Source organism: Sturnira hondurensis, unplaced genomic scaffold (genome assembly GCF_014824575.4).
Source record: "Sturnira hondurensis isolate 20B ecotype Veracruz unplaced genomic scaffold, ASM1482457v3 Scaffold0006505, whole genome shotgun sequence".
In the NCBI taxonomy this organism is placed as follows: Eukaryota; Metazoa; Chordata; class Mammalia; order Chiroptera; family Phyllostomidae; genus Sturnira; species Sturnira hondurensis.
The window spans coordinates 426,543-442,244 of record NW_028079136.1 but is presented as its reverse complement, the minus strand read 5'-3'; the positions used below and the strand labels follow the sequence as shown (position 1 = coordinate 442,244).

At 55.3% G+C, this 15,702-nt stretch overlaps 1 protein-coding gene across 1 annotated transcript in view; it reads left to right on the top strand.

Moving 5' to 3' along the window:
* The window catches only part of OTOG (otogelin), a 71,661-nt gene that overhangs the window by 7,418 nt on the left and 48,541 nt on the right, over positions 1–15,702 (top strand). Inside the window, exons 8-22 of the mRNA XM_037049963.1 lie at positions 945–1,150; positions 1,985–2,115; positions 2,380–2,486; positions 2,865–2,974; positions 3,321–3,449; positions 4,330–4,438; positions 4,724–4,770; positions 5,244–5,389; positions 7,042–7,174; positions 8,312–8,489; positions 10,178–10,302; positions 11,294–11,506; positions 12,933–13,113; positions 14,714–14,788; positions 15,027–15,070. Coding sequence (XP_036905858.1) covers positions 945–1,150; positions 1,985–2,115; positions 2,380–2,486; positions 2,865–2,974; positions 3,321–3,449; positions 4,330–4,438; positions 4,724–4,770; positions 5,244–5,389; positions 7,042–7,174; positions 8,312–8,489; positions 10,178–10,302; positions 11,294–11,506; positions 12,933–13,113; positions 14,714–14,788; positions 15,027–15,070 — 1,934 coding nt within the window. The remainder of the gene's footprint in view (positions 1–944; positions 1,151–1,984; positions 2,116–2,379; positions 2,487–2,864; positions 2,975–3,320; positions 3,450–4,329; positions 4,439–4,723; positions 4,771–5,243; positions 5,390–7,041; positions 7,175–8,311; positions 8,490–10,177; positions 10,303–11,293; positions 11,507–12,932; positions 13,114–14,713; positions 14,789–15,026; positions 15,071–15,702) is intronic.

Genomic DNA, 15,702 nt, shown 5'->3' with positions numbered 1-15,702 from the left:
TACTAACTGGAGTGTGGTTCTTTCTGAACACTTCGTCACTGTCCCTTCCTCCCTTGCTGTCTGATGTCACTTGGTTGCTTCCTACAGTGATTCTTCTCCCCTTCCGGGTTCCGGCAGCAGGTCTGAGGTCTGGGCGACCAAGGTTCCTGGGGCTGAGTGTAGAACCGAGGGCCCAGGGGTGTCTCCTGCGAATGAAGGATCGGGTTATGGGTCTTTGGGTGCCAGTTTGGGTTGCTTAGACACGTCTTCTGTTTTCCTCCCCTGGTTTTCAGATGGGTTGAAAGTTGCCAAATCCCAGGTTGGCTAGGAGACCCTATACCAGTAAAACTGGGAACAGTGGTCCCTGTGTCTTTTCTTCCACTCCCACTTTTCCTTCTCTCTCAGCTTCACCCTCACTGCCACCCCTCTCTCAGTTCCCCACCAAAAACATAAACCAAGTAGCTGTCTGCTGGCCCTGGCTGGGTAGCTCAGTTGGTTAGCGCGCCGTCCCAATGTGCCAAGGACACGGGTTTGATCTCTGGTTGGGGCATATACAAGAACCAACCAATGAATGCATACGTAAGTGAAAAAACAGATCTCTCTCTAAAATCAATAAAAAATTAAAAAGTAGCTGTCTGCTTGTACCATCTCTCCTGTCTACGAGAAAGGAGGTAGTAAATTCAGCCACTCGAGGATTTATCCCCCCGAAGGAAATGACAGTTTTAAAAAGCAATTTTAAAACCCTGGAGACAAAAGAATCCCCCTCTAATGGTGGACTTCCAGGCACCTTAGAAGTCAGGGAGGAAAAGAGGGGCCTCAGAGCCCACGGTACCGGTGGCCTCATGGGTGAGGCAGGCGTGGCGCCCGCGATGGGTCCTGCAGGTATTGAGGGTGGATCCCTGGGGCAGGGACTGGGCTATTGGAGGCAGTGTGGATTCCCTGAAGCTCTGGGCTGTGCCTTGCAGGGTTCAGCTGCCACACGTGATGGGGAGTGTGCATCTGCAGCGGCTGGCTGGCTACGTCCTCGTGCGTCACCAGTCTGCCTTCACGCTGGCCTGGGATGGTGCCTCCGCTGTCTACATCAAGATGAGCCCGGAGTTCCTGGGCTGGACCCATGGGCTGTGTGGGAACAACAACGCAGACCCCCAGGACGACCTGATGACCAGCTATGGTGAGGTTCAGAGTGGGTGGCCTCCGATGGATGGAAGAGGACAGGTCAGCCTGGGGCTGGGGAGGGCCTTCCAGAAGAACGCTAGGTCGTGACATTGAAGACCAGTGGGAGGCCAGGGAGCCCTTCCTACCAGGTGTGTGGCCTCAGACATGTTTGTAACCACTCGATCTCAGTTTCCTTATCTGTAGAACAGTCCTAATGAGAATCCCTACTAGGGTTGTGTGAAGATTTACTGGCACTTTGCTGGGCGGGAATGACCCAGCAGGGGGCGTGTGTGTGTCTGTGTGCACACAGAAGGGAGGGGGCGGGGGCGCCATAGAGCCAGGGAGAGAAAGGGCCAGCTGGAGCCGTGGGCCCCTGTGGAGTGGTGGTAAGAGTGAGAGTGAAGGGCACAGGGTCAAACCATGGCAACTGTGGCCTGGAGAAGGGAAGTGACACCCTTGAGCACCCACAGCATCGAACATCATCTCACATAGTCTATGACACAATCTCATGGGGGCATTATTTGCCCTGTTTCACACATGGGGAAGCTGAGGTTCCTTGCCCAGGCGTACACACTGTTCTCTCTCTGTTGCGTGGTGCTGCCTCCATGGAGTTTGGAGCAGAGGGACGGACCCACGAGAGGCTCTTGAGCATTCTTGACTGTTATCACCAAACAGCTTTCTCAGGAGAGGGGCTCTGCTGGGAGATGCAGACTGGGATGGGAGCTCAGGAGGCTGGATTCTTCAGCTCCTCACCTACCTCTTGGCGCTTCTTCTGCTGCACCTTCCTTGTCTCAGAGCCCTCTGTGCCTCCTGCCCGGCCCCACCTGGGGTCATGCTGTTCTCCCTGCAGGGAAGCTGACGGACGACGTGGCTGAGTTTGTGCACAGCTGGCAGGAGCGGGCCCCCAACCAGCCTCCAGGGCCCACAACTTCCTCCCTGCCTCGGCCACCGTGCCTGCAGCAGAGCCTGGGAGCCATGCAGGTCGGCACCCTGGGGAGATCCCCCACTCTTGCTCCTTACCTCCTACCCTAGTGCCTGTCTTAAGTTGGTTTCCCATCTACCGCCTGAAAAGTCACTGGCTGCAGGTGCTCAGGGTTGCTGGTGCCCTTGGGCCCTTCTCTGTCCCCCCACCCTCCTCTTTCCTTCACTTGGGCCCACATTGGGGTTCCATGGGGAGCTTGTACAGTCAGAGGGCTGTGGGTGGCCCTGCTGGCCCGCAGCTCCAGCTCTTGGCCCTTGCCCCAGAGTGTGTATGACCGGTGTGAGGTGCTGCTGAGGCCTCCCTTTGATGCCTGTCACGCCTTCGTCAGCCCTCTGCCCTTCGCCGCCAGCTGTACGAGTGATCTCTGCCAGTGAGTGGGGAGCCAGGGCTGGGGGGTGGTTTGGTTGTGGGGAGATCCCTCCAGGGTTGGGTGGGGCTCAACCTGTGGGCCTGTAAGCCTGGTAATCCCAGGCCCTGACAGATATGCTTCCCAAACTTCTGAAGTTCTTATCTGCATGGATGGGATAGAGCTTCTCCATTCAATGAGGCTCAGAAATAGGGTCTGACCCCTCTCAGTGGCCTGCCTCCAGTGTAGGGTTCTGTACACCTGGGTGCCCTCCCTGGCCCCCTTTCCCAGCTGTGTGTGGGGAACAGGGGTGCCTGGAGCCCTGGCAGTGTTTATCGAATATTGAAGGGCTGGTGGCAGGTTGGGCTTTGTTCCAGTGTTACCCTCGGTTTTCCTGCACAGGTCAGTGGGTGACGAAGCCACCTGGTGCCGGGCACTGGCAGAGTACGCCCGGGCGTGTGCCCAGGCGGGGCGGCCCCTGCAGGGCTGGAGGACCCAGCTCCGGCAATGTAGTAGGTGCAGCCTGGTGGCAGGCGGGGGTGGTTCAGACAAGCTCTGGGCTAGGGCTGCAGATGGGGTTCTTAGGCCTCCGATCGACATCCCGCTCAAAACCACAGCAATCAGAGCTTTAAGCCCAGAGGTCCCCTTCTCACGTGACAAATGGGAAACTGAGGCTCAGAGCAGGACGGAGTGGCTGAGGGCCACAGAGTGAGAGGAGGGAGGTTCTCCCCAATTTCCTGGTCGCCCACTGCTCCCACTGGGACTAAGGGATCAAAGCCCTCCCAACCCCTGCCCCAGGGCCTGGAGTAGAGCTGGCTGTAAGGAAGTGACAGATCATACCTCTCCCTTCCTCCCAAGCTGTGCACTGTAAGGAGAAGGCCTTTATCTACAACGAGTGCATTGCCTGCTGCCCTGCCTCCTGCCAGCCCCGGGCAGCCTGCGTGGACAGCGAGATCGCCTGTGTGGATGGCTGCTACTGCCCTGATGGTATGCTGGGGGTGGAGTGGGTGCCTGGCCTGGCCTGGCCTGGCACGGAGGAGCATGAAGCAGGGGTTCAGAGGATGTCTGCTTGTGGAATGAAGGAAGGAAGGAGCAAACACTGATAAGGGAATGAATGAATAAGTGAATGAACGAATGGCTTAAGGGAGGTGAGGGTGAGGGCAGAGCTGTGGCTCTTGAGAGGTTCATCAGGGCGCTTCATTTCATTGGGTCTGAGCTTTTTAAGGTGTGTAGACGAAAACAACTTATTCATTCATTCATTCCTTCATGTATTCATTTATCACCCATGCATTTGTTTCAATATTCATCCACACACTGTTTTTCACAGCATATAACTTTGCAGCACACCTTTAGCATACAGGTCACTCAGCTAGACAGGGGGTTGGGATAAAAAATACAGAGACCTGTCACTGACTTTAGGGATCAGAATCTGGTGGCAGTGATAAGACACACATGTGACTCCACTCTAAGGCACATGTGGTGAGGACCAGCTCAGGGGTTCACACAAGAAGAGATACAGGAATTCAGTGGTGGGAGAGATGGTCAGGGAAGGCTTCCATCCTCCTGGAGGAGGTGGTGCCTATGCTGGTTCTAGATACAGTGACAGGCTTTGGAGAGGTAGAGAGGAGAAGCTAGTCTGTATCCAGGTTGTTTGGGGTGGGTGGCCTCTAGCAAAGTTCTGGAAGTGGGGTTATTTGCTCAGAGGATATTCAGATCTGGCCTGAGCCAAACAGGAGAGAGTTTGAAAGTGAGCTCAGTAGGGCAAGAGCTTAGATGCAAGAATCTTTATCACAGGCCCTGGGGAGCCATGAAAGGTAATGTGAGCAGGAACAGAGGTGAGTTAAGTGGGCCTTTGCTGTCACCCTAGGGTTGATCTTTGAGGATGGGGGCTGTGTGGCACCAGCGGACTGTCCCTGCGAGTTCCACGGGACCCTGTACCCAACTGGCTCTGTGGTGAAAGAAGACTGCAATGCCTGGTCCGTGTCCTCCGCAGGGGGCGGGAGGAGGTGGAAGATCCAGGGCTTCCCATCAGGGCTGCCCATCTGGGGCCTGAGAGCCCTGATGACGTGGGAGCACTATCTCGGCATCTCTGAGTCCCAGATGCCATTGGATCTGATCTGTGGGCAGAGTCTCCGCCCCCCATTTTACAACTGGGAAGACTGAGGGGGGGCGGGGGGCAGGAGGGCTGTGGGCCCTGCCCCCTCCAGCATCCCTTCCAGGCCTGGAAGGGTGAACCTCTGCCTCTGGTCTCTGTGTTTCAGCACGTGCACTGCGGGCAAGTGGGTGTGCAGCACATCTGTCTGCCCAGGTACACCTGACCCCCACCTTGGCCTCTACCCTCTTCCTCGGGTCTCACAGCTACTTGGGCAGGGAAACTCTGGGAGTCAGGCCTGCTGTTGGGCTAGGGTGGTGGGTGGGCAGGGGGACTCCCTCCATGTTCTTGGCCCAACCATGCTGCCTTTGTTTCTCCAGAGCTGCTTTGCCTGACTAAACAATAGCTCCATCCCCGAGGGGACTGTTTTCCATGGGGTTCTGTATAGCCAAGGGCCTTCCTGAGCTTGAGGGCCTTGGACAAAAATTGGTCTCCAGGCCTGGTCACCTGCCAAGGAGCTCTCCAAGGCAGGGCTGCATCTCCCCAGTGACTGGGGCTCCCAAAGGGCGCGATGGGGCCCCAGACACTGCCCCGATTCCCAGGACAGGCACCTCCTCCTCCTCCTCCTGCTCAAAGCCTGCAGGGCAGAGGCATCTCCCTCGGATCAGCCACCTCTCTCTGCCCCACAGCCGAGTGTTCAGTGACTGGCGACATCCACTTCACCACCTTCGACGGCCGCCGGTACACGTTCCCTGCCACGTGCCAGTACATCCTGGCGAAGAGCCGTTCCTCGGGCACCTTCACAGTGACGTTGCAGAACGCCCCCTGTGGCCTGGTAAGGGCTGGGGAGCCACCTCTGCCCTCTGCCCCTAGAAAGGCTAGAGGACCTAGGACAGGGCCCCAGGTCTTTCCACAGCCCACTTCTCCATCTCTCTGTTGAGAGCCATAGGTCAGGAGACTGGGTTCTGGCTGTAAGAGCATTGAGAGCCACTTCCTTTCATGGGCCTCGGTGTTTAAAGAAAAAAATCTCTCATGTGGCTCTAATTCAACTTACTCTTCTCTGCTTCCTTGGATTGTATGTTCAACAGCTGTGTATTCATTCATTCATTCCTTTATTCACCCATACGTGCATGCACGCGTCCAGCAAATACTGAACATCTACTCATGCCAGAAGCTGGGTTAGTTCTTGAAGACTGGGATGAATGAAGCCTGGGTCTGCCCTCCTGGGCCTCACACTTTGGTGGGTGAGGCCGACAAGTGACCCCATAACCACTCTGTTATAGAAGCTGTGACAAGGTAGAGAGTACAGGACAGATCTCTATGGAGAAATGTTCTCTTGTTGCCATTGTACCTGGGCATCAGGAGGGGGTGGATCAAGATAGGCTTCCTGGAGGAGGTGGTGTGAGCTGGCCACTGCCTACCTCTTGAACCTTATCTTAAAACATTTTGCCCAGTGGGCTGTACCCTTCTGGTCTTCTTTCATGTCCTCAGATGCATTAAATGTTTTCCATGTCAGGGAACTTTGTTCAGCACATCTTCCCCCTCCCCTCCTCCTTTGCCCAACTAGCTTATGCATTCTTCAGACCTCAGCTCAAATGTCAATCCCCCTGCACCTCAATTTTCTGATCTGCAAAGTGGGATTGTTAGTACTTACTGAATAGGATTGTTATGATGATGAAATGAATACATGTATATAAAAAGATGAGAATAGCTCCTGAACATTGAAACTCTGTATTAAAGTTAGCTGACACTTAAAGTTTTATTAAAAGTTTTACTATTGTTGTGATTATTTTTACATTATTATTATCGTTCCCTAGGATGGCCTTTCCTCTCTCTGCAGGTTAAGTCGGTTCCTTCGCTACATGCTTTCCTAGCACCTGCACGTGTCTGCAGCACCGGTCACAATAATAATTAAATAAGCAACTTTGCAATTCCTGATTTAATGTCTGTATGCCACAAGAGTATGCACTCTTTATGAGCACAGGGACTGTATCTATCATGTTCTTCTTTGCAGGATTGTGTGGAAGTACTAACGAGACTACCCTTTTTAGAAACGGGAACCTGAGGCCCAGAGAATATTGGCTCATTTCCTGCCTGCCTGTGGGTGGAGCTAGAGACTTTGCCACATGTGCACATGGAAAGAGCCCTAAAACAGCCACACAAGGACGAAATTGAAGTCCCGGCTTGCAGTGGAGTGGGGAGGGCAGTGTTTCTGAGGCTGGACTTTGGGCCACGCAGGTCACAAGCAGCCCAAGTGTTGACTGTCATGCTTATTTGCATTACTTCAGCTCTGCCACCAATCTCCAACCTGAACATCTGCCCTCCAATTCCCCAGATGAAGGTGTTTGGTTGGAGGACCCATGATGTCCTTTTGGGTCCGTCACTGTGAGGAGCCAGCCTCTGGCCTCCATCTGCTCCAGGAGGGCTCTGTTGGAATCAGCAGGACAGACCGACCAACTCTGCCCTCTGGCCTTCTTCTTTCTCCAGAACCAGGATGGGGTCTGTGTCCAGTCCGTGTCGGTGATCCTGCACCAGGACCCCCGGAAGCAGGTGACCCTGACCCGAGCCGGGGACGTCCTTCTGTTTGACCAGTACAAGGTCACCCCACCCTACACAGACGGTATGGCTTTGGTGGGCGTTTTGGCTGGCTGGGAGCTGGCTTCCCAGGCTTCTCCCAGGCTCCTCTGGTCAAAGGCACTGCCCAGTAATAGAATCTGAGCTCTTGCCTTCCCATTTTGAGTAAGAGCTCAAATTCCAATACTGGGTAAACCAGGCCAAGGGAGGCACCTTGGTCCCAGGAACGTGGACTCTGGACTCAAAAAATGACCTTTGTCCCCACCCCAACATGGCAGGCTTCACAGCAGTATGACAGCCTCTCCTAACATTAGCCACTTGTCACCCCTACTCACACTATTTATTTATTAATTACTTATTATCCTGTCCCATCACACAGGGAATTTATGGTAAGAAGCACATTGAATGAAAATGACAAAACTATTAAGAAATAGCCCTGGCTGGTGTAGCTCAGTGGATTGAGCAAAGGCCTGCGGACCAAGAGGTCACCAGTTTGATTCCCAGTCAGGGCACATGCCTGGGTTGCAGGCCAGGTCTCCAGTGAGGGGCGCACAAGAGGCAACCACCCATTAATGTTTCTCTCCCTTTCTTTCTCCTTCCGTGCCCCTCTCTCTAAAAATAAATTAATTAAATCTTAAAAAAAAGAAAAGAAATAAAATACCACCAGAGAAAATTCAAAAGAAAAAGAAAGAGTAGGTGCTCAAGATTGAGAAGAGTGGGGACTGAAGGCAGGTAAAGAGGCCGAAGAAGTACAAGCCAAAAAGGGCATAAAAATTTTTACTACAATGGTATCTAAAATTCAAAAGTGCTACAGTTGAATCTAGAATCCTATGGTGAGCTCCCTAGTGGCCATTGTGAAAAGAAGGGGCAGTTGCGGAATTCGGCTTTGCTAGGGAAGGAAGGAAGCGTACCAGTTACTTAAGGAGGCAGAGCTTCAACAGGCACTGGAAGCTAAAAGACATTCCTCAGCTGGGGCTGCCGTAGTAGGTTAACTCTGGGCCCTGATTTCAGCATTGAACAGGATTCACTGAAGGCTCCCCAAATCGGCCTTTGGGCAGAGCTTCGCCGTGTGTGAAGACTGGGTATGGGGATCAGAGGGCACCACACAGGTGGTGGTGGTGGGTGGGGTGCCTACTGGCTGAATTCCCCATTCAGTTCCCCTCCCGGTTCTCTCTGTGCACAGACGCCTTCGAGATCCGGAGGCTGTCCTCCACGTTCCTGCGGGTGAGGACCGGCGTGGGCGTGCAGGTGCTCTACGACCGTGAGGGCCTGCGGCTCTACCTGCAGGTGGACCAGCGATGGGTGGAGGACACGGTGGGCCTCTGTGGCACCTTCAATGGCAACACACAGGACGACTTTTTGTACGTGCCCCTGCCCTGGGACAAGAAGGAGAGGGGAGGGGGGCCCCTCAGGGTCGAGCATCCTTATCTTCCAAACTCCCACGGCTTATCGTTGTGCCTGAGGAATGATCATTTATTTATCTCCATTTAAATTTAAGTATGTTTCCTTAAGGCAGTGGCTCAGTCTTCCCTGTGCAGAAGACGCCTCTGCAGGGCTTGCTAAAATGCTGATTTCTGGGTCCCACTTCTTAAGAATCTGCTTCAGGTAGAGGCCCAAGAGTCTCATTTTTAACAAGCACCCCTGCAATTCTGTATATGAGGCCTATGGACCGTACTTTGAGGAATACTGTTTTATAGTGAAGTCTTACAATTAGCAGACCTGACTTGGGGTTTGAGTTGGCTTGTGGTTGTTTGCTTTAATCGGCTGTGAACACCTTTAGGTGAGTGTAAGCCCCTAGTGAGCCAGTGGTGCCAAGACTCCTTTCGGTCCCACTGGGCCAACGTAACCCTTTAACTTCCCTGCCTGGAGCTTGAGAGGTGCACCCTGTGAATCCTACAATATTTGGGGGTGGGCTGCTTGCTGTGGACGGACTGAGACTTACGAGAAAGACCCTTGGGCCTGGACACAGTTTAGGAAGTTGGGAGGGGACAGGAGTCAGGCCTTTCAGAAACAGGAACGAAGGGTTGATCTTCGTTCAACCTGGAGGGTCTGGCCAGGGTCAGAACCTTCATTCAATCTTCGATCTCCAAGCCTGGAGATTCTGGCCAGTCCTTCACATTACACGTGTTAGGCAATGGAGAAGGAAACATGAGAGTCTTTCTTGAGCTAGAAATAAGAATTCAGATTTGCCTGGAAAAACCTGTGCAAGGAAAAAGCTGAAAGCTCTTCAAAGTACGTACTTGGAACAATGTGGCATTCTTCTTTGTCTTGCCCAGTGGGGCTGACGTAAGGGCAGGTTTCCACAGTGTAGGGGCAGACCCTGATTTACTGTGTGGGCTGCTTGCCACCCTCCTGAACGTGAGCTCCAGGTGGGAATACTGCTCTGTGGAGCCCAAGCACTGTCCCTGCCTCAGCCGGAATGTGGGCAAAGCCTGCCCCCTCTGGACGCTGAGGGCTCTCTGCATTCTCCCGTCCACACCCGATTTGGTGACTCTTGGAGACCCATGACATTTAGAAAACATGCTTTTCCCCACCTTCCTCTCTTTATTGCTTCTTGTGTGACTCTCCCCTATCCAGAGAGAAAGGGAGGGCAAAGGATTTTCAAGAACTGCCCATGGGGAAGAAGCTGTTACCCAGTGAAGTTCGGTTCATAGTCTTCCTGTTTCTCTCTCTCTGTCGTGAGGAGCTGGGCGTAGGTGGGGGTGTGCGTGGCCCCAAGCCCATTTTGAGTCCCCTGGGAACCTGTTAAATGTGATATGTGTGTGCACAAGCACACAGCCATAATTGTCATTGCATAGACCCCATTTGCTGCCTGTGTGTCTGGCATGTAGCTGTGCTCTGTGTGTACATGTGTGTTTAAAGTATGTGCAGATGGTATATACATGGACCTGTGGTGTTCAATTTGGGTGGGTACATTTGTGCCTTTGAGTGTGCCCCTGAGTGTGTGCTCATGCTTGGCCCATGTGTATGTGTACATGATCAGGTGAAAGCTTGCCTGGGTGCACGCTGCATGTCCAAGTGTGTGCGTATGGCTATGTCACGGCTGCAGGTCCCCCGTGGGGGTGCCTGAGAGCACCCCACAACTCTTTGGCAATTCTTGGAAAACGCTGTCCGCCTGCTCCCCGCTGCTCCCTGGTCCCCCACTGGACCCCTGTGATGTGCACCTGCAAGCCGGTGAGGTGGGGGAGGGAGGGAAGGGACGGAAGGGAGTGGGGTGAGTGGGACTGGTTTGAGGGGGGGGTGGGAACTCGGCACGAGGATGCTGGTCACACTGAGTGCTGGAAACTGGGGTTCCCCCTGGTGAGGGTGTGGCAGACAGGAAGCTTCACTTTCTACCACTGTCAGGTACACACACATTTGTAGTCAGTCTCCAGTCTCAGGGCAGAAGCCCGAGTTCTCACAGCAGCCCCGTATGGCCCTGCGCCCTCTGCCCATCCCCCTTATATCTCACCACCACCCACCCCCCCACCCCCCCACCCCCCCACCCCTGGCGCGGGCCCTCAACCCTGCTCCAGCCCTACTCACCTCCTTGCTCTTCTCCCCGCTCCACCAGCCTCCAGCGGTGCTCTCCTCTCCCGGCCTTTGCCTTGCTGTTCCCTCCACCTGGAGTGCTCATCCCTCAGTAAACGCATTTCTCCCCTCTGTCAGCTCTATGCTCAGACACCATCTCCCCACCAAGTCCTTCCTGACCGCCTGATTTAAAACCACCGCTGCCCCTCCCGCCCACCTCGCAGTCCCCATCCTCCTTCCTGACTTTCTGTGTCCCTAGAGTCTTCTTCACCTTCTGCTTTTCTACGTAAATTGTTTGGTGATGGTCTTCTTCGACTGGAGCGTGCACTCCATAAGGGCAGAGATTTTGTCTGTTTTGTTCACTCCTCTGTCTCCTAGCATACAGATTCATGCCTGGTGGAATGTATTGTGTGACCACGTGTACTTTACACATGCACATGCACACTCCTCTACAGTTATTTATATGCAAGCACACAGCCAGCCACACATTCACACCCAAACTCATGAAACTGCGTGCACACATGCCCAGTCAGATATGCACACAAGAGCACACACACACACCCAGGCCCCAGAGGTGTGGGGAGGAAGGGGCTGGGCCTGGGGCACCAGGCAAACCAGACCACTGGCCCCTCGCCCCTGTGCTTCCCATCTCCAGCCTCCTACGCTGTGCAGGCCTGCAGCGTGCTCACAGAGGAGCTGTTCGCCCCCTGCTCCCTGTACCTGAGCCCCGTGCCCTACTTTGAGCAGTGCCGTCGGGACGCTTGCCGCTGTGGGCAGCCCTGCCTGTGCGCCACGCTGGCCCACTATGCCCACCTGTGCCGGCGCCATGGGCTCCCCGTTGACTTCCGAGCCCACCTGCCAGCCTGTGGTGAGTGCCCCACACTTGTGCGCCCATGTCAGGGGGCCTGGAGGAACCTGAGCTCCAGACCTGAGTGCCCACCTGTCCGCCAGACTCTCCACTGGGGTGTCCCACAGTCTTCTCCAGTCTAAGAGTCCCACCCCCCAAACTGCTTCTCCTGTGTGCTCCATCTCTGCCAAGGGCCCCTACCCCCTTGGTCACCCAGGCCTGACACCTGGGACATGTGACACATGACTCCTGTCCTACCCTCACCTCCAGCCCATCTCCAAGTCCTCTCAGTCCTGTCAACCCCAAATTCACCCACCTCTCACCACCCCACTGCCACCACTGTGGTCAGAGCTGGGTGAGCTTTCTCAGGACCACTGTCTCCGCAGCCCTCGGGTGCATGGGTGGCTCAGTTGGTGTGAGCTGGCCCCTACCCTCTGCTCCCCCACCCTGGCCACATGCCCCGCCATGTCTGAGTTGTCTCTGTGCCCTCAGCCCCAGCACAGGGCCCCACGCTCAGTGAGCTTTAGGAAGAGGTGTGTCGAGTTAGTGGAAAAGAAATGGTACTGGGAGTCAGGAAGCCCAAGTTCTATCCCAGCCCGGTAGGAAATTGCCGTGTGTCCCCGGCAAGGCCCCACCCCTCTCTGAGCCAAAGTTTCTCCAGAGGTGATTGGATAGGTTCAGTGGTTCTTAGCGCTGAAGACTCACCACAGGAACTTTTTAAAGGAACTTTTAAAAAATGCACATGTCTGGGTGCATTCAGTATCAATGAAAACAATGGTATCTGCCAGAGGGGGCTGGGCCTCTGCATTTGCAAAACCTCCCCAGGTGGCTTTGAGGTGCAGCCTTAGTGAGAACAAGTGAGCCTGACAGTCTCTGCGGGTCTGCCTGCTCCGCCAGGATGTGGGAGACGCGGAGCATCCGTGGGAGATGCGGCGGCCCGGTAAAAAGAGTGCCGTCTGGACAGAGGACATTCTGGACCAGCGGCTGCTGTAGGGGGCATGTCTGGTCTTCACTGCCCAAGTGTGTTACAAGGTGGAAATGAGAGGGCCAGTGTGTGTGTGTTTACATACCTGTGCACATGTGTGTATGTGTGTGTGTGCATGTGTGAGTGTGTGTGTGTGCGTGATGGGGTGGGTGTATGGCTGTGAGAGGGCAGTGATTTCCACTCTCTCCCAAGACCATTACCCAAGAGGAATGCCCTGAAAAGGCAAAGCAACACAGGCTCCAGGCTGGGCCAGCCCTGCTGCTCTCCTTTCTGACACAGTGGGAGGCAGGGGATTCTGGAGTCAGATTGGGTCTACATCCCAGCTCTGGCCTTGACCTGCCGTGTGACCTTGGGTGGGTGTCTAACCTTCTCTGGTTCTCAGTTCCTCATCAGGATGGTGAGCCCACCCTGCACAGTTGTGGGAACAAAGGAACCGATGCACGGTTCCATTTTCTTCTACAGCACTGTCCTGCCAGGACACCAAGGAGTACAGCCCTTGTGTGGCCCTGTGTGGACAGACCTGCCAGGACCTGGCCGGTCCCAAGGACTGTGGTGGTGAGCTCAGCCAGGACGAGTGTGTGGAGGGCTGTGCCTGCCCACCGGACACCTATCTGGACACCCAGGCTGACCTCTGTGTCCCCAAGTGAGTAGATCAGCTTGACCTCTGGCCACCATGGAGGAGGCAGGGGTGTCCATGGCATCTGAGACCGGGGAGCCCGACTGAGCCACTCCTGTCCCTGCTTCATCTCACAGTCACAGGACAGACCTTGGGGCATAAGGTGGGTGGATGGGGTGGGGGGCTCTCTCCTCCAGACCCCGCTCCAGGCCTCTCTCCTAGGCTCAGATTCTTCAGGCCACTCCGGCCCAGCTTCACCACGAGACAGGGCAATCCCACAGAGACGAGAGGGCCTCTGCTCCTGCCTCCCCTCTCTTTTCACCAGCATGTTCCAGACATTTCTAGGCCCTGAGAATTCAACAGCAAACAAAATAGGGTGCTGTCCTCACGGAGCCCACATTCTAGGTGGCGAGGCAGATGACAGACACATAAACAGACACATTATAAACCTGGTGGTAATAAAAGCTGGAAAGCCAAACAAAGCAGAGTGGGACTAGGAGTCCTGGGTGGAGAGCAGTCACTGTTCCATCCCCCGAAATGAGCACGGAAAGAGGGCCTTTCTGATGAGGTGACGTTTGAGCAGAGACCTGAGGGAGTGAGGGAAGAAGGCTCCAAACAGAGGGGACAGGGGATGGCTCTGAGGCTGGCTGTGGTCACAGACTTGGTGTGAGGGAAGGCAGGGTGGGACGTGGCGACATCCCAGGACTGATGCCAGGACTGATGGGCAAGGCCCTCGATGGTCTTCAGACCTGTTTCCCCTGTAAAATTGTATCACATGTGACTGAGCGGTGGGGGCTGGAGAGGGAGACTTTTCTGGGGGTGTATCGGAATCACTCAGAGGCCTTTTGAAACTACAGAATCCTCCCTGGAGATGCGGGTGGGTGCCCTGCCCCCACCCACTGATGTTGAAATTTGCCAGCAAGGGGAGCCTCTGTAGGTTGTGTGGTGGAGGCGGGGATTGCTGGAGAAGGTGGTTGGGAAGCCCCGGGGTTGGATGAACTCGGACTTCCCTTCTGGTCCTCGACTGCTCTGCTCCAAGGCCTGCACTTGGCCATAACCCACAGGTGCTGTGGGAGATGTGTGAGGAGGAAGCAGGCTTTGACCTCAGATGACCCAGAACGAGGGATTGAAAGACAGCATAGGGGTCCCTGCCTCACAGGATCCCCGTGGAGAACAGATGACATGATGTGTTTGGAGGGCCTGGCCTGGTATTCAAACGTGTAACAACCTGCACGGGACGGGCGTTGAGTGGTCAGGACAGATGCTGAGTGGGACTGACCAATACAGGGACACAGACCCTGACGTCAGCACACCATGGGCTCTGGAAACACAGCCTTGTTTTCACACTCCAGTCGGACTGGCTTCAGGAGTACGCAGAGACCAGCGAGGCTGATCGTGTCCAAGCCCGGTGGATGGCCCTCGAATCTGGGACCCAGCCCTGACCTGTGTCACCAGTGCCAGGCTGGCTTCTCTACTCCCCAGAGATGTGTCACATGTCACAGTCAATGCCATTACTTCTCTGTGTGTCCTTATGCACCTCTCTGGCTGAGGAGTGGGTCCCCGTCTTTGGCAGTCTCTGCCTCAGCTCCTGTGCTGGCTCACTTGTCTCTCTTCCTGGGTTTTATAGGAACCAGTGTTCCTGCCATTTCCAAGGAGTGGACTATCCCCCCGGAGACAGCGACATTCCTTCTCTGGGCCACTGGTGAGTTCCCTAGGTAGCCATGTTACTGTCCTCTCCGTGGGAGTTGCTGACGGAAGAAAGTGCATCGGAACAGAATTTTCCACAGGGTGACACCCACCCCCTGCACCGGGAGCCAGGGACAGGGAGTGGGGGTACCCGTCTGAGCCCTGCAGACCTGCACACAGTGACATGAGGTGCCGTGTCTGGGCTCTGCGGTGACTAGCTCAGCTGACCCCAGTGCCTCCCTGTTTCTCTGCAGCCACTGCAAAGATGGAGTCATGAGCTGCGACAGCAGAGCCCCAGGTAAGGGTGCCTGGAGGGAGGGAAGGGCCTCTTCCTGCTCTGTCCGGGGGAGTGGGGCTCTGCAGAGGAGAGTGGGGGCTCAGGACAGACGGGGATGGGGAGAGACCGCCCCCGATCTTTCCCTACAGTGAGCCTCTGTATTCCTTGCCTTCTCTCCAGAAAGACTCCAGTTTGGGGGGTGGCGTCCAGAAATCCTGTCCTAGCCTCGGCCCCAGCCTGCTAGCTGTCCTTCCTGCTTCGCTAGGAGGGGCTGAGGCTCCATCTCTCTCAGGGCAGCCAGCAGGGTGTCAGGACAGTCCCTTGGCCTCCCCTGGCCCTGGATTTCCTCGGTCTGAGCCATCACACGTCTACTGAGGCTGACTCTCTGCCCCATCAAGTGCCTGATGTGAGGGTCACAGAGATGAGGACAGCCGGGACATTTGAGATGTCCCCAGACAACAAGATGGGGGTGGGGGGCACCATGGTGGGCCAGCCTGAGGGGCTTAGAGGTGGTAGAAGAGGAGGCCGGAGCCTTCAGGAAAGGCCTCTAGGGGAAAAGGAGGTCACTTAGGATGGAGATCAGCACAGAGGGGATCAGGAAATAATCACATGTCAGGTGGCAAAGAGCAGGGCTGCCCCGGTCAGGCGGCCCT